General features: G+C 44.5%; 1 protein-coding gene across 2 annotated transcripts in view; it reads right to left on the reverse strand.

Annotated features, from left to right (window-relative positions):
• Positions 1 to 17,481, reverse strand: part of Col17a1 (collagen type XVII alpha 1 chain) — a 48,153-nt gene extending 30,672 nt beyond the window's left edge. The window contains exons 1-10 of one of the 2 annotated variants that reach the window (XM_058581289.1): positions 17,262 to 17,481; positions 11,188 to 11,250; positions 9,602 to 9,646; positions 8,551 to 8,655; positions 7,471 to 7,602; positions 5,183 to 5,230; positions 4,176 to 4,211; positions 3,626 to 3,673; positions 2,038 to 2,181; positions 604 to 762 (exon numbers count right to left, since the gene is read on the reverse strand). In XM_058581289.1, coding sequence (XP_058437272.1) covers positions 604 to 762; positions 2,038 to 2,181; positions 3,626 to 3,673; positions 4,176 to 4,211; positions 5,183 to 5,230; positions 7,471 to 7,602; positions 8,551 to 8,655; positions 9,602 to 9,646; positions 11,188 to 11,239 — 769 coding nt within the window. In that variant the 5' untranslated portion in view covers positions 11,240 to 11,250; positions 17,262 to 17,481. Of the gene's footprint in view, positions 1 to 603; positions 763 to 2,037; positions 2,182 to 3,625; positions 3,674 to 4,175; positions 4,212 to 5,182; positions 5,231 to 7,470; positions 7,603 to 8,550; positions 8,656 to 9,601; positions 9,647 to 11,187; positions 11,254 to 17,261 lie in introns of both variants that reach the window. The other variant, XM_046450440.2, reaches the window with a different exon arrangement.
• Positions 17,482 to 17,842: the final 361 nt, after the last annotated feature.

Consider the following 17,842-nt stretch of genomic DNA (forward strand, 5'->3'; position numbering starts at 1 on the left):
ATGGGGAGAGGGAGAGGTGGGGGAGAGGGATGTTCAACCCAGAGCAGAGGCAGAGACTTGGATACTGTGGCAATACCAGCAGAAATGCCAGGATTGGATTTTTAGGAAAAACTTTAATATTCAGTTCTCTTGCCTTCCAGCAGAGAACCAAACATTAGCCTATGGTGTTTGTTGGGTTCTAGTCAACAGGTGATCAGTCAGTAGTGGACAGTGGATTCAGCCAAAGTCTTTCCTGTTAGTGACCCAATCTTACAGAGAAGGTCTCTGAAACTCAAAGAAGTTAAATGACTGCTCAAGATCCCAGAGTCAATTTGCATGGAGTGATGCAATTCTCCTGCATCCATTTTTTATAACCTTTATCCTTATATATTTTTTCTGATATCTTATACTGTATATTCCTCTCTACTAGGGGCTCAGCAGGAGAAATACCTTCTAGACTGAATTGAACTTAAGTTCCAGTGAGAAACTCTTGAGACACTTGGTTCTAGAAACCTCTCAGGAGCCCTAGGATGGCAGATACCCGAGGAGTCATTCAGCTCCAGGGTAGAGGTGGGACGATTGTGATTTTTGTGGATGAGAGCAGTGAGCACAGCTGCCACTTACCTGATCCTGCTGAGTAGGCATTGGTGTTGAGGAGAGATGAGCTCTGGGTTGTCATGTTGTTGTGGTAGGTCCCCATGGAGGACCCCGCAGGCAAAGTAGAGGACCACATATGGGAAGGAAGGTTGGCATCCAGGATCGTTGTGTCGTAGGTCCCTGACACTGGGAGCAAAAAAACACACTTGCTCCAGTGACAGACAAATAAATATTTCCCTACCGTGGGACTTAGCTGGCTCTGCTTCCTGGGACTTTCCTGGGTTTAGCACTGAGGGTCCCATAGGAGCTCCCTCAGTTCAGAGCAGTCTGGGGCTACTTTTGACTGAAATCTCAAAGTTGATAAAAACTTGGTGTTTTTGATTAGAAATTCTTGCCAGCTCTTAGTGAAATATGAAGATTGATTTTTCCTTAGGGTCTACTCCTTTCTCCTAAACCCTGTTCCTCACCTCCTGGTGGGCTGTCTGCACCAATGATCTGCCTATCGGTCCTTTGCTGGCTCCTTCATCTTCAAAGATGGCAGGGAGCCATTCCCTTAGGAGCAAAAAATAAGACCCTCAAAGCTAATCTCAGTAGACCTCCAGGCACCACGGCAAGGGTGCAGTATGTCTGGCCGGGGAGCCCTCAGGTCTGAGGACACACTGCAAGGTGGTGAACTTCTCTGGTCAAATTCTCCTTATATATTCCTGTGTGCAAACCAGATCTGCAAGTACTGGCCCTGATAAGCCTTTTTCTGTTTCTTTAAATTTGATGCCGGTTCTGCCTCATCATTCTTTGAGAGCGAGCTAGTCAGCCAGGTCATGGAGTACCCGAGGCTTGCTCCTTTAGGAAAAATCTGAGCAAGGTCAGGGTCTCCAGGCTTTTATTGCCCAGGAGTAAATGAGAGGAAAGCTTCCTGTTGGAGCTGACTTGGCTTCTTTCCTCACCTCCCTCCAAAGACCTGCTCATTTGTCTCCCTGTTACCTGTAGAACCTCCCTTGCACTCCTTGCTAAACACTTGGGGACAGCTTGTTTCCTCTTTGACTTCCCCAAGAGACTTTCATCTCCACAAGGACAGTGGCTATGTCTCTCTCATTTCGTGCTTTTCCTCAATGCCTGGCACTTGGCACAGAGGAGGCATATAATAAATCGTCACTAGAGAATGAATGAAGACACTGCAACTTTCCCCAGTTCTCTTCACTGGGGGAACCTGGTCAACACATTCAATGTGGGAACCTTCTGGGGGACAATCTCTAGGATCTAGAACTGGGCCACTGGGTGACTGTGGGATGGCTGAACAGTCTGGTAAGAAATGTGTGGCCCACAAATTCACACGGCTGGAGGAGCCGGGTTTTTGGAAATGTCAGAAAAGTCTGAGCCAGAGCACAGTGAAATTCTCCAGCCAGAATAAACCTGCTGCCATGTTCCCATCCCTCATGGCAGCCTGGGGGCTGTCATGCTTACCTGACTGGGAGCTTGCTGTCACCATTTTGGTTTCCACGGTGCCTTTCTTGGGGATGGGGAGAGTGCTGGAGGAGTTGCGGGTGGGACTGACACTTGCTGATCGGCTCCCCTTGAGCAAACGCTTCACATCATCCAATTCTGTCCCTGGACAAGAATCCCAAAGTCAATCCTTAGGCCCAGGATTCTTTCCTGTGTCCAACTGCAGTGGGAGGAACTTTGAGGACATCTGCTTCACACACTAGGACTTGGGTTAGCTTTATAATTTTTGCATATTCCCAATTTACAGGATTTATCAACCTGGCCATTTGTAATATCAATAATCTCATAAATACAGTGCCTCTCATAAGAGATCAGCATCCTGGGGAGATATTTTCTAATTAGACCTCATGGGACACCTCGGGGTGACTCTGTAGCTGGAGGACATGGTCATCTTGGATCAGGCAGATAGAGAACTTTAGATCAGATCAGATTGTTCTACCCTTAATTAGATCGTTCCTTTGAAACAAACAGTAATTCCCTCCTCTGCTCAAGATACCTCAGATGTCAGGTCCTGACCTTGTATGTCTGGGAGTGTCAAAAGGAATTTGTGGCCCAGAAATCTTAAAACATTGTGCTGCATTTATGTGTGACCTAATTTCAAGTCTGTCTGGATGATGTTTTTTGTAGCAAGGTAAACCAATGGAGCCAGCTCCTCGGACCTCCTCCCAAAGTGGAAGACAGGAGAGAAGGGAGACATCACACAAAGGTAGCGCATAGGAAGAGACAATAGGTGCTGGGGCCCAGCCTCCCTCCCTGGCCTGGAAAGTTTCATCCTTTCAGCTCAACACCCCATGCCTGGAAGGATTTGTGACAAAGCATCAGGCCTGGAGTTAGTGCCCCTGACCCCAGCTGCTAAATTCTGCGGGCAACCCCCCTGTCTGTGACCTAAACCATCATCTCAGCTCTTCCTTCTTTTATTCCTTTTATTTGGCTCCTGCCCTAAAAGTTGGGTTCATTTCAAAATGTTGTCAAATACCCTCTAGCAACAGCCACAGGAGTCTAATGACCCAATGCAGAGAGTGGGGAATGTCTGATCTTTGAGATGAAGTTCAAGCCCGTATACTTCTGACCCTTCCCTAACCTGAACTCTGCCATTATGTCACCAGACTGAGATGTTCCTTGGATGTCTCATGCTGGCCCCATCCTCTAATCTTAACTCTGATCCACTTTAGTCTCCCTTAAGGGACACTTAACCCAGGAAGGCCTCTCTGGCTGCTGGCACCCGTGCCCGCCCCCTGGGCTGATGTGGAGCAGCTCTTCCCTGCTCCCTGGCCACACTAAGCAGTGATGACTGGCTGGTCTACTATGTCCCCTTTAGTCTGCGAACAATTAAACAGCAGGGACCATAATTTACTTAGCAACTTAACCCCAATACCTGGCCCAGAGCCCAACCCCCAGAAGGCCTTTACAGATGTTTTATGATTGAGGGCATGCTCATGAGCACACACACACATTCAGCACTAGCCCACAATGTGACATTATGCTAAATTCACATGTAATTGAATTTCAAGGCTTCCTGGATCCTTTGCAGCAAGATAGTGTCACTTACATCTGGTAGATGGGGACGCACTCTGCAGTCGAACTCGAATCTCACTCTCTGTACAAGAGAAGAGACGGAGAGGCTGTGAGGGAAGGAACCAGGATCATAGGCCCTGAAGCTGAGCTCTGAGCAGTGGGTGCATCTGTGGGCTATTGTGAGATTTCTAAGTCTTGGGATTGGGAAACCTAAGTTTCCCAAAAAGAATGCTGCTCAAAAGAGGACATCCCTCTACTCACTTCACCTGCCAACTGCACACCCCCAGGCACATGGAGACCTCCTCCAGAGACCGCTGTCTAAGCAAGCAAGCTCTGTTGCACTCAGCGCCAACCATGCCCTTCCCCCTCTCCATTTCGCAATGGCCAGACCAAGCTTCCCTCCTTTCTCTGTGGTCTCTCAGGCATTGGTGAGAGAAATCTAAAACCTACGGTGTTAACTGGACAGCAGAAACCATCCCTTATTCTCCTGTTTGCCTCACCCTGCCTGGCTCCAGGCTGGCCCATGTTAGCTGCTCAGAAAAAGCTCCTCGAATAAATGAACTGAAGCCAGGGATAGCACTCACCTCGTGTTTGGCTCCGTCCTCGAGTTGAAGATGATGCTGAGAAACAGAGAAATGTCATCTTAAGCATATGTAAGGAGTGGCATGCAGAATACTTTTGTCATGGAGGTAGTTTCATAGTGTGTCTAATATCCAGACAGGGGCTCTTCCGGATAGTGAATGCTCAATAGGTGAGGACATTTTGTGATGCCCTAGCACATTTAGGGTGTTGAAGTCACTGGGGTCTGGGGATGTAGATTAGTGGGAAAGTGCTTGCCTAACATATACGAGATCCTGGGTTGCATCTCTGGTACCTCTTGCCCCCACCAATACACACACAAAATTAGAGTTAGTTGACACTAACTACCATTAGCTATTAGCTGTTGTTAGCTAAGTCACTCTATCTGGGAGCATGATCCACTTGTACCAATTAAATGTTTTAAGAGGCTGCCATACTGTCCCTTTAAGTTGCTCACTAAAGCTTGCCTTTGTTTCCCCAGTGTAAATAAATAAATAAAATGATAATCACTGAATCATCAATGCTTATATCACTAATTCACTGCACAATAAGATATCATGAACATGAACCAAGACTCAAGGCCAAGTGATTATGTGCAGCCTAGGTTGTCACTAGGCATGTGATGTGGCCCTTTGAACTAGGCTGTCATGGAGGGGCTGGGATGTTGGGCATTGGGCATGGTAACCACTGCTCCTCTCTGCTGGCAGTTTTCTGTGCCTGTAATGGAAGGAAGAATCCCTACAATTACTGCTTGGCCTCAGGGAGTATCTGTCCAACCATGAACCTTGTATAAACACTTTAACGCTGTCATGAGCAAATGCTTATGACAGCAAGTAATGTGACTGATAGTCCTCTAAAGGTGCTTCAGGATGAAGAACAAGGGAACAACAGGTCAGCTGAGGTCAACTCCTTTAGAAGAAGTCGTTTAGTTCATGATGTCCTCTGCTCCCACCCTGTCTCCTGGGCATTTGCCCTCTTGAACATTTCTTTTGAAAATAAGGAGAGAACATACCAAATTCCTTCCGGGGGTACTCTGGAGAAGAGTTTCCGCTGGAGCTCCCTAAAGAGGGAATGAAAGACTTGGTAAAAGTAGCCACTTGGTCACTTAAGGCTTCCCAGAGAGTGGGTGGTGCCATCCACTCCTTCCTGAACCTCGATAGCCAAGGGTGCTCCAGGGGGGGAGTGGGCTGTGCTCTTCAGCAGTCATTTCCCATGATCCACGGAGCAGGCCCATGATTCGGAACACGACCCTCATGGACTTGGTCATAGCACTATACTCTGGTCACTGATCTACTCAGAAGGGGGAGGGTATGAACACAGGAAAGTAGGCCTGCCTTCCCTTCCCTTTCCATTTTTTTTTTTTTTTTTTGGTCACGTCATCATGGCATGACTTAGTCTGCCCTGGTATCAATGCTAGAGCAAGTGACCTGCCTCTGATGAAGCAAACATTCTTTAGCACCAGAGAACTCTCTGAACTTGTGAAGAAATGCACACCCTGTTACACAAATGCACAGTAAAAGCCCCTGCTCAGGCCCTGGATCAGCAAGCACTGGGCTATGCAAGTCACCGTGTCTGATGGGGGGCTTCCCAACGCCCTCCTGCAGCTCTCATCCTCCATCCAGAGGCACAACTTCTCCCAGTTTGGGGTGTCAGCCCACTTCTATCACTTACTAGGATACCCAGTCCCTTAATCCTGCTTCTCCATCACTGGTACCTCTCTGCTCTCACTATTAAACCCAACTGGCTTGTTGGTTTCCCACTGAAGCTGTTCCTGCAGATGACCAGGACTCCAACGGCCTTATCATGGAGCCCAGGTAGCTTCTTCCACACTCCTCCCTGAGCTGAGCACTGAGCATTTCTTCAGCGCTGCTGCAAGTTCTTGGCCTCTCCACTAGAGTCCACGACTCTTCCTCCTCTCTCAGCCTTCTTCCTCCAGCTTTATCTTCCACGGCTCCCTCCTGCTCTGATACTCCCTTCCTTGGCAAACCCTTCGGTCTTCTAGCTTCCACCAACCTCTTTGTGAGAATGCCTCCTGACTGGGTATCTGGCTCTGACTTCTTCCCCGAGCTCAGGTCCCAGGCCCACTGCCTACTTGCTGCCCTCTTTAAGACCAAGTAACTGAATTCACTCAAGGATGGTCCTCCACTGGACTCCCCTGTCTCAGTTGTTGGCACCACCATTAGCCCAACTTGCGCTTGGAACACTAACAATATTGCTGCCTTCTATTCTCCTTATGTTTGATCAACTGCCAAACCTGTCGATTCTACGTCTAATACATGTCACCTCCAGCTCTCCTTCCCCCACTGTTACCAACCTAATTGCACATTTCCCTCCACTGGACTATTGTGGCTTTCCTTTTAACCTGTCACCTGTGTTCAGCCCTTTCTTGCCAATTCTTTCTGCAACATTTCTTACAGAATTCTAGTCTTGGACCTCAAATATGATGGACTCAAAAACTCAAATATTTGGCTTAAAAACCTATGTGGAGCCAGGTGTGGCGGTGCATACTTGTGATCCCAGGAACTTGGGAGACTGGGGCAGGAGGATTGCAAGTGAGAGGCCAGCCTTAGCAACTTAACAAGACCCTGTCTCAAAATAAAAAGGCTGGGGATGTAACTCAGTGGTAAAGCACCTCTGGGTCAAATCCCTAGTACTAAATAATAAAATAAAAATATAAATAAATAAATAAATAAAAACCTCCGTGGTTCCCCATTGTGTGTGAATAGAGTCTAAATATCTTATCCTAGCATTGAATCGGATGCCCTGTTCTTCTTCTCATAAGTGCCTCTGCCACTTTCTCTGTCGGCCTTGGATGCTCCTGCCTGTCTGTGCTTATGCCGCTGCTCCCTCTGCCTGGGTTGCCCCGCTGTCCATCTCTGGAGGCCAAAATCTTACACATCAGGCCCAAATCAGATGTCACCTCCTCCATAAAGTCTTCCCTGATTTCCTCAGCTGAAGATGATAATTGCCTCCTACTCTGCACCATATAGCTTTTTAGTCTGTCATCTTATCTATCAGAATGTAAACTCCTTGAAGACAAGATCCGTGTCTGATTCATCTGAACACCTACAAAGGCGCTCCACACGATGCTAAATATATGATCAAGTGCTAGTTGAAAAAGTGACCAAGTGGGCCAAGTAATGGCCAAGTAAAAGGAAACCAAGGAGGAAGGAGTAGAAGAAAGGTGGGGGGGGGGTGCAGACACAGGGGAAGCCAGGGGCCCATCCACGCATCTTCAGAGGACAAGCGAGGTGTCACAGGCAGGAAGGAGGTTCTCTCCTGCAGTCTGGGGGCTGATACCTTCGTATGTCCCATGGCGGGTGATGTGAGTTTTCCTCTCGAAGGTGGAGCCTGGTGAGTTGGGCAGAGTGGAGGCGGGCGAATGTGCCCTCCTGTAACTGGAGGTAGAGGCATTGCCCCTGAGGCTTCCACCTGCAATCGGGGGACAAGGGTAGGTCCTCATGGGCCTTCGGCAGAGATGAGCTGACGTTAGCCAGGAGCACTCAGGAGCTCACAACTAAGGGAGGGCCCTGCAGGAGGCACAGGGGACCCCAGCAGACCACAGGTGAGAGAGGGGGCTGCTCAGAAGTGGGAAGGCAGGATCATTGCCACTGCCTTTCCCTCGTGGGACTAATGACAGTGCACAGAAACGGCCAGGACTAGCACCTGATGTTTAATCAAGGAGCCCTGCACGATGGCTTAGAATGTTCTCCACGGTGGAGCGACCCTCCTCAGGTAGAGTGGGTTCTTCACCTTGGGTTTTCTTTGTAGTTTCACTATAGGATATCTTCAGTGCTTCAAGGGTTGTGTGCACTCCTTTTTGTTTTATTTTGCCTTGCTCTGCTTTGTTTTGCTTTCCTTTGAAAGAGAGCTTCACAGGGAACAATGGGCCTGTGTTGGATGCTTGCCCAGGGGGACCTTGCACAGTGTGGAATTACATGTCACCGGATTCTCTTAGCTCACTAACCCAATCATGGAGTTTCTCTGGTTGTTGCTGTTGGTAACTCAAATTGTGAACCCTGGATGTGCACACCTTCCCTCAAAGAGGTGGCTTAAAGTGACTGATTAAGAAAACAGCCACCTATCTCCAAAGTCTTCTGAATTAATGATAGTTATTTATATTGGGACTTTATTCAAATGGATCCAGTTTAAGTGGGCTTTGAATGTGGATGATATAAATGTGGCAACTTCCCTGGGTCCTGGGTCATTTAGATAACTCTTTGGGACATTTGGAATGGATGAAAAGTAGCTGTAATTGTCCCTCTCATGGACTGATTCAGAATCCCATCTGCCTGACTCCTTCATTGGTCTTTGTTGGTGGCCCCTTCCCTGTCCCTGTCCCCTGCTCTTCCCCCAGTCCTGGCACCTGCAGGCACTTACTTGAGTTTATGTAGCCACTGCTGCCATGGGTCAGGCTTTGCTTCTCCAGCCGGCTCCCTCCACCCAGAGAGCCTGTTTTGGTGTAGCCATTGCTGGTTCCCCCTTCTGCCGGAACCAAAAACCAGATGAGAGTTTCAGGGTGGAGTCAGGGTGCCAGCATCCCTGCCCTCTGGAAGCCTTCCTTTGCACCTCACCAGCACCCTCCTGGCTGAGTTCTTCTCCCACCTACACCACAAGGTGCAAGCTACCCAGCTCCAGCTTGTTTGGGTACCAAAAGCTGCAGTGCATGTTCCTCAGAATGTGAAAGTAAAGCTTTCTGGATGGAGCACAGCAAGTTTCTCAGTAGGACAAAGCAGCTGAGGAGGACAGGCTCCTTGAGCCCAGGCCCTGGTTGGGCTTGCTCTTTTCAAATGCCTGGTCGAGGTCCAGACAGAGCGGCTGCCAGAAGTGCTGGAGGGACATATGGCAGCGCTCAGTTCCATCTGGCAGCCCATCTTTGCTCTGGCCTCCCCTGCTGAGGGGCAGCCTCTCCCCATCCCGGCTAGCTTGGGGCCCTATCTCTATTACAGAATCTACTAAACCCAAGGAGCTCCTGGGAAAAAAGAAAAGTCCAATGGAAGTTTGAGAGGTGTCAAGCTACTCAATGCTCAGGTAGATGGGATTTCTGATATTTTATTGTCTATAGCAGGCAACTCTGTAGAGACCAAAAGTTGATTTGTGGTTTCTGGGAGCTAGAAGAGAAGAGGAGGAGAATGGGGAGTGACTGCTAATGGTCATGAGGGTTTTTATTGGAGCGTGATGGAAATGTTCTAAAATTAGACTGTAGCAATGGCTGCACAACTCTGTAAATATACTAACGGCTGGTGAACCACACACTTCAAACTGATTGGTTTTGTGGTCCACATATCAACATTAATATAGCTGTTAAGGGGGAAAAATTCTTAGATATTTGGGATATGTTCATTGAAGAGTGAGCTTCCAGGTTCAAGGTTACCATACGGGGCCTTCACACATGACCTGCTGAGAAGAAAGCTATGAGATAGTTACTTACTTGGTGGTAAGGAGGTAAGTCTTGTAGTTACTGTTTCAGTGATAACTGGAAAAGACAAAGAAAAGAAGAGGTTTTAGGGGATGTACTGACATCTGTGTATTTTGGCAAGGCCTGTTTTCTGTCATGAGCTAAGCGTATTAAATTTGGTTCAACATAGTTTTTGCATATTTGTGGCTTAAAGTGTGTGATCTGATCCATTGTGCGTGAAAACATGAGCAATAGCAATGGATTTCAGGGTGCCTGGAAAATAAGTTCATATCTCTTTGGAACCCAAAGCCGTTATGCACTGATTTGAGAAATGAGTTGTCTAGGTGTCAAGGTCTCTTCATTGACAGTGAGATCCTGTCCACTCTTGGGTTTGACTTGGAAGAAGGGTCAGGCCCTCTTGTCTCAAGGAACACTGTCTTCCTGCCCTCCCTTCCAAAGTGCCCCAGGCAGGCAGGACCAACACCCTGGATGATGTCACTAGGTGCCTCGTGAAGAAGTTGGAAGCATTTCAAGGGCGTGGTCTTTAAGAGCCGACTTCCCTTGTGTGTGCGTGTGCACATGTATGTATGTGGGTGTGCAGGCACACAGGCATCTGGGTAGAGGTGTGAATGGAGAAGAGAGGAAGGAGATGGCGCAGGGTCATTCTGTGCCACTGGAGGCTGTGCTGTTGGCACCTGCTCCGTCTCATTTGCCCGTCTATCTTCATGCTGCATTTTCCTGATTAGTTCAGTTGACCTACCAGGACCACGAGTGAATGTAGCAGAAACAGCATTCAAAGCATAAAAGGGAATGGTTTTTCAGAGCAAAGTGGCAGTTTGGTTTGAATAATAGTCCTTGAGCTTTCACTAAACCTCTCATTGTACAGACCTTTGGGATTCGTTGACACATCAAAAGAAATTATTTCCTAACCTAAAGTTCCAAGTCTACGGAGCCAGGAGCTTTTTAGTGGAAATAAATGAAAGTCACAGAATAAGTGAAAAGCCTCCCTAATTTAGAGTTGCTAGGGGGGACAGTTTAAATGTCTCTGAATTCATCATTTGGGCAGTTTCACAAAATAAATGTATCTGTTTTCAATCCTTAGTGTAGATTTCAACTATGACACCAGTGTTATTTCAACTTAGCCCTGAAATAACTGGGATATTATACTTTAAGATTTTTGTTGCCTTATATCCCTAAACAAGGAAATGGTCAAATAAATTAGTGGATTTATTTAACAGAATATTATGCAGTCATTAAAATTACTGGTCATTACAAAAACTATCCATGGAAATGGAAATTTTCTTTTCTTTTTGTAGTGGTGAGGTTTGAATACAGGGCCTCACACAAGCTAAGCAAGTGCTTACCACTGAGCCACATCCCCAGCTCTGGAAATGGCAATTTTCATCTTGGAAGAAAAGCCAGGACCTATTTTGCATACATGTGTTCAAATCAAAACCAATAAGAGCCCTCTTCAAGAAAGGAATTTTATTCCTTTAGGAACATGTTTGTAAGTTCTACAGTGGTTGTGGTAGAATTATAAATGTTATTTTTTCTGTTTCTAATTTTTTTTACTTTTATAGTGAAACAATCATAAATTTAAAAAATTCAGATGCTCTTACTTCTTTCAGTGACTTCAGTGCCATCTCGTTTGTTTTTCTTCGTCACATCCATCCCATAGCCACCTGCTGGAAAAGCCAGAAACCATGAACAGCCATGTCTCTAACCATTGCTTTTAGCAAGTATAGGTTGCTGCTGGTCAAGCAGAGAACTTGATTTTTAGAATTCAAACTGGATTTCTTTCTTGTGCATCTTTTTTTTTTACAAGAATCATTCTGATTTCTTGCCATTAGTTGTAACTGAATTTTATAGTCCCACTTTGGATTCTATTCCTTTGTACTGGGATCTTATTTTTTGAAATCTAATAGATCAGACTGCTCTCTGCTGAGCATCAAAGAGCTTATATGGTAGTCTTGGTACCCTGATCCTTGTCTGACTATAAACCTCTATTCTCTGCCAAAGTAGTAAATAATTGAAGGATAATTTTCAAGACACTTAGTGTGTTATTAGCAAATTCATGTTGATGTATTTCATAGTGTTTGATGTTCTCTAAGGAGCTTCAGGGATATATCATGCTGTACCATTTAGAGTTTGGATGTGAGCATGGTGCTTGATGGACTTAAATCAGCATGAAAATCATTTTAATTGTTCTATGTGCATAGAATTTCACCCTTTGCAGAGGTGAATTTTCTCTTCATAACACACCAGCTCTCAGAGGCTTATATGAAAAGTAGGAAAAAATAGATGAAGAAAATATGTGTGCAATCTATGGCAATGTGTGGGTAGATAAATACACTTCTGCAGTATTCTGCGCTCTTCCTCCATTCTTTCTGCTTCTGAAAAGGAAAGCATGGGTGATATGAGGTAGGGCTGATGGGGAGGAGTGTGGCTGGGAGCTCAAGGCCTAAACACAGGAATGCACAGAAAGGACCTGCATCCCATCTGGGCTCTTCTTGCCATGGTGCCCAGTCTCAAGTTCCAGAAGATTCCCTTACTGGTAGTTCTTTTCCCTGCCCTAATCTTCTTGTCCTGCCCTAATCCATTCTTGTTGTGATTCAGATTGGATTCCAGGGTTGAAATCCTAGATGCCCCTTGCTTGAAGCTCTCTGCTCACCCTCTGTCTGCCTAACCACTTTGGGCACAGTGGACACAGTGCTGAGATCCACAACATGTTTGTGGGGGTTGGGAGGGGTAGAATCCACAAAAATGTTTTAAATTTTTTTAAAATCAATTTCTGATTGTACCTGGTTGTAGAATGACTGAAACACGTACAATCAGAAAAATGAGAAATTATACTCCATTTATGTATGATATATCAAAATGCATAAATGTATTCTACTGTCATGTATAAACAATTAGAACAAATAAAAAAATTTCTTAAAATAAAATGGGTCACACCCTAACATTGATTATATTCTTCTCAATGACAATGCAGTTGTAAAATATAATTTAAAAAAATTTTAGCTGTTGGTAGACACAATATATTTATTTTTTTTAATGTGGTGCCGAGGCTCAAATTCAGTACCTCACGTGTGCTAGGCAAGTGCTCTACCACTGAGCTACAACCCCAGCCTGTAAAATATAATTTTTGAAAGTTATTTTTTCACCAGACACAATGCACATGCCTATAATCCCAGTTTCTTGGGAGTCAGAGGCAGGAGGATCACAAGTTTGAATCCAGCCTAGGAAACTAAGTGAGGTCCTGTCTCAAAAGAAAAAGTAAAAAGGACTAGGGATGAAGCTGGTTCAATCCCCAGTAAGAAAAAAAAAAAGTTATTTTTTTCTTTTATTGTATAAGAGGCCCATGAAAGCTAAAGTGTGTAGGGCCCATGAAAGTCATCATGTATCTCTGGGGGACTTCCCAGTTGAAAACCAAGACTTCATGAAACCAGCTGGTCCACTCTGTGGTGAAATTAACAGAGACTGGCACAGTTAGCTTCAGGGCCTGGTCAGATGTGCCAACTTCTTGCTCATTGGTGTCTTTTAAATGTAGCTCTAGGCAAGGAATGAAGTATCATGGAAAAAATTCTAGCTGAATCTAAGATGCCACAGGATGTCTTTATAGGTATGTTTCCTGGAGCTAAGAGAAAGGGCTCCATAAACAGTTTAATAAAGGTGTCTGGACTCATTAAGGGCCACACCTGGCCTGTGACTATGTTCACACTGTGACTACCACCTATATAACCATTTCATGCAAACCTATGTGCAACTGGATACCCTCTTTTATTTACATCCTTAGTTTAAGCATTAATCACCTTTAGGAACTATGAAGCCTCTCTCTGACTTTTTTTTTTTCCTCCTCCAATTGGTCATTAGCTGTGGACTAGAAGGCATCTGGGGAGACTGAACATTTAAATATATCTGGTTGCCAGTTGGGAGGTGACTAACTCCAAGATGGCATTTAGGTTGATAGGAAATATTACCATGAAAGGAACTATTTATAACAATTAATAGAAAGATTTACTACCCACAAGTTATTGTTTAATTTTGATCCTTCATTGAAATTTACTACTGGGATGGGCTGGCTTTGTTTCCACTTGCAGCCATTAAGGTAGATGCATGAAGCTCTGCGTGGTGAGTGTTCAGCCTCCAGACAGCTAACTTGATAAATTCCGCTTGTTCTTTCCATATCCAGAAAAAACCAAAAAAAAATAAAATAAAATAAAAAATAAATAAACAAGCAAAAAAAAAAGAAAAAAGAAAAAGAAAAAAACCTCAGGCATCTATTCTCTAAATTTCATTGACAAAGCCTCAATATCTATAACAAAAATCCAAGGGTTCCCCAATTTTCAGAAGGCACAAAGAGACAGCCTGCTAAGAAATCAGAAGCCCCTTCAGGGCCTGGGATGCCTCAGTGGAAGGCACCGTGTGGATAGAGCCTGCTGAGGTAGTTTTCAGGTAGGTGCCTATCTTTCAGTCTGAAGTGAAAAATGGCCGTGTGTCCCATGATCATACAGAATTCTCTGCCAGACAATTGGGAGATGGATCCTGTTAAACCAAATGTACAAGGAATATCTCAGAGTTATTTAGTAGAAAGTGATGGGTTGAGGCACACATCTGGACTAGGATCATCCTATGGGAACTACAGCATTCTGTTTAGAACAGTTGAAGTGCTGGTAATTTTTTAAAGTGCAGCATAAGGAAAAGAAAGGTTTGCCCGGGTTCATGCCTGAGCCTGCCCTTCATGGCAGGCTTCACCTGTGCACCCATCTTCCGAAAGCACTACTTAATGGAAGCTCTGTCAAATAGCATAAGCTTTAAATTCTTGGACGTTTGGATCACTTCACTAGCACTAAGAATGAGGGGATCATTCAAGTTTTCAATTTCAAAATTAGACTCACTTCCATCCATAATTCTTTTGTTAAATTGATTCATTTATTTAATTTCATTTTAATTTGTTTATTTTTATTTATTTTCTGCTGTACCAGAGATTGAGCCCAGGGATGCTTATGTAACCACTAAGTTACATCCCTAGCCCCTTTTTATATTTTAGTTTATTTTGAGACAGAGTCTTGCTACGTTGCCAAACCTGGCCTCCAACTTGTGATTCTCCTGCCTCAGCTTCCCAAGTAGCTGGGATTACAGGCATGTGCCATCAGACTCAGGAAAATGAATTTTTAATAGACACATAACAATCATACATATTTATGGTCTCTAGTGTGGTTTTTTGATACATGTGCACACGTAATGATCAAATCAGGGTAATTACCATTTCTGTCTCCTTAAAGGATTTATCATTTTTTAGTGTTCTGAGCCTACAAACTCCTTTTTTTTTAACCTTCTTATAAAATACATAGCAAGCTATTGTAAATGACAGACACCCACTGTACTGTGGAACAATAGAACGCATTCCTCCTGTCTAACTGTATTTGGGTACATATTATTCAACCTCTCCCACTTCCTCCCATCCTTCCTAGCTTCTTTCAATCACTATTCTTCTCTCTACTTTTTCTTAGATCAACTTACATAGCTTCCGCAAATGAGTGAGAACATGCCCACCTCTGGTTCTAAGGGACTGCTTTGTGATTATTTCATAGCTAATGCTCTTTTGAAAGTGTAAAAATGATCCCGCGATCCCACGTCTGTCTCTCTCTCTCCCTTTTTTAATTTTTTCAATAATGGAGATTGAACCAAGGGGTACTTACGCACTAAGCTACATCCCCAGCCCTTTTATTGTTATTATTTTAAATTTTGAGGCAGGATGACACTAAATTGCCCAGGCTGGCTTCCAACTTGCGATCCTCCTGCCTCAGTCTCTCAAGTCTCGGGGATCACAGGCATGTGATACTGCACCCACCTTCCCATGTCATTTTCTTATGCAGGAATACATAATTTGAAATCAGTTTTCTTCTTTTATGAGTTTTTCCCTTTCCACTTCATTTAAACGATGCTGTATCCACTTAAAACTATTCAGACAATGATGTGGTCTAACACACACACAAGGGCCAACCACTGTTAGCAATAGCAAACCATCACAGTGACCTTATCTTAATCTAAAGACACTTGAAACATTTGTCCCTAATGAAAGCAATGAAAAAGCTATTTTTTTTCTAATTTTTCCTTTTATCTTAGAAACAAAACATTCCTATACTCTGCTAAGGAATCACAAGTATTTTTATAATTTCTATTACTCTGGTCTCCATACACTTTAAATTATAGAACCAAACAGCAAAAGTGCTGAAGTGTGCATCCACTGCCTAGTGACCTGATCACACATACGAGCTAAGCCAGTTGGCTGCCAGGAAAACCAGTGCCCCGAGGTAGACACCTCAGAGGTTTGGTCTCTACCACACCCAGAGAGGAGTTTGCCACTTGCTTGTTCAGGTCACCCTGATTTTCATGCCCTGGGCTGGGCAGGATATGGCACCCACTTTTCACTTATGCTCGTTTACCATTGTGGCCGTTATCATTAATAAGGGCAAATGAACAACACCCTGCAAAGGCAGACTTCTTTTGGTCAGTCCTAATCTAAGAATGTGATTAATTCTTAAGTCTAATCAGTTTCGCCAATTGGAGGAGTTTCTATGCATATTTGAAGCTGGGCTGTTCACTTTAACTGTCCCAGGTAAATTCTGATTAGATTCATGTGTGGGTTTTGCAGGTCCCAAAGGTGAAACAGATCCCAGACACTTCAAGGGCCTCCATCAGCAGCTAAAGCTGTATTTTAGGTTAGTTCTGCCTCAGATCTGTGCATTAGTTCCAAGAGAGAACACACCGAGGTGAGAAGAAACAATTCCGCTTTTTGAACAGATACCTTCTTAAAATCTCAAAACATTTTGCAGACATAATACATTCAATTATTAGATTCAATATTAGCTGCTTCTCAAAAGAAGTGGTGTGCCAGAGGTTCGCCTCCACTTCAGAAAGCAAACTGGTAATTTGTCAGTTAGCAGTTACTGTGGTCCTGCTAGATACCTAAACTGGTAATTCTCACCCCAAAGTGATTGTGGGGAGGAGGGGAGCCACGTTGGCCACTGAGAATCTATACCCAGAAAACATTTTCCTAATTTTTCTTCCTCCAACTAGACCATTGCCAACATTTCACTTTAGACTCAGGGCAGCAGCAATTCTACAACATGACACACAGCAATATTTGCCCACTTCCTGGAGCTTAATTGGAACCTGGCAGCACAGAGTCCTGGGCGGCACAGGGGCTGCTTCTAGGAAGCCCCCACTTACCTGCACTCCAACTTCACCTCTGAGCTATTCTGTACTGTCTGGCAGGAAGAGGGAGACAGAGGGAGGGGGAGAACCAGCTGGTGAGAGAGGAAATTGAGGCTGAGAGAGAAGGGATTACTAACCCTTATCCTATTCTAAATAATCAGCTTGTCACATCCCTTTACAATACTGGCAATAATACAGAAACATTCTGCCACTAGAGTCCAGCATATCTTAGCTGGCCTGCTCCTGCCCACTCACAGATCTTTCTTGGTGTTCTTTTCAAAGACCTGAATTAAGCAGAACACATATACCAAAGTCATCATTTACAACCAGCTAATCACTTCACCCAGAACTCTAGAAACCAAAGGACTTTGTCGTATTTATTTTCTCCAACAAGCATTTAATTTCTAAACAGCAAAACTTAAATCAAAGTCTCAGAAAAAAAGGGAGAAAGTTCAGTCTTCCTCTTACTCACCTGGCTTGCAATTTTGAAGGAACTAGAACCAGCTTTGTCTGAATCCCCCCTCTCTCTTTCTTCCCCTGATGTTTTCCTCTAGAGATTTGCGATGCCCACTTTTTTTTATCCAGACCCAGCCAAGGTGTGTTAAAGCTGAGTGATCTTTCAAAAATGTTTGCTTCTCCTTCTCCCCCCTTGTTTCTTTCAACGCTTTGCTTCCAAACAAGTCCTGACAAAGGTGTGTCGTGGTTTACTGCGTTACTCCACCCTTCCAATTATCTGACACTTGCTGGATAAAAAAAAAAAAAAAAAAAAGTCTGCCTCCAGGAATCAAACTTTACAGGAGGCAGAAAGCTTCTCCTACCAGTTTAGGTAATTAACCATTTATAGACTCATGGGGAAACCTGAACAAAGAGCCAGCAACTGGAAATGCCCTCTACAACTTCTTAGCTTCTGTGGCCAGACAGCTACCACAACTGGAATCCCTCTTCCTTGGTGCTGTGGGATATAGAGTCCCAGTGGTATCTAGGCACGTGGGGGCTATAGTCAAAGTGCTTGAGCCCTAGAAAAACTGCTAAGAACTTATATTCAAGATTTAT

This window comes from Marmota monax, unplaced genomic scaffold (genome assembly GCF_021218885.2).
Source record: "Marmota monax isolate L192 unplaced genomic scaffold, Marmota_monax_Labrador192_F-V1.1 WCK01_AAM20220418_F8-fsc00004, whole genome shotgun sequence".
Taxonomy (NCBI): domain Eukaryota; kingdom Metazoa; phylum Chordata; class Mammalia; order Rodentia; family Sciuridae; genus Marmota; species Marmota monax.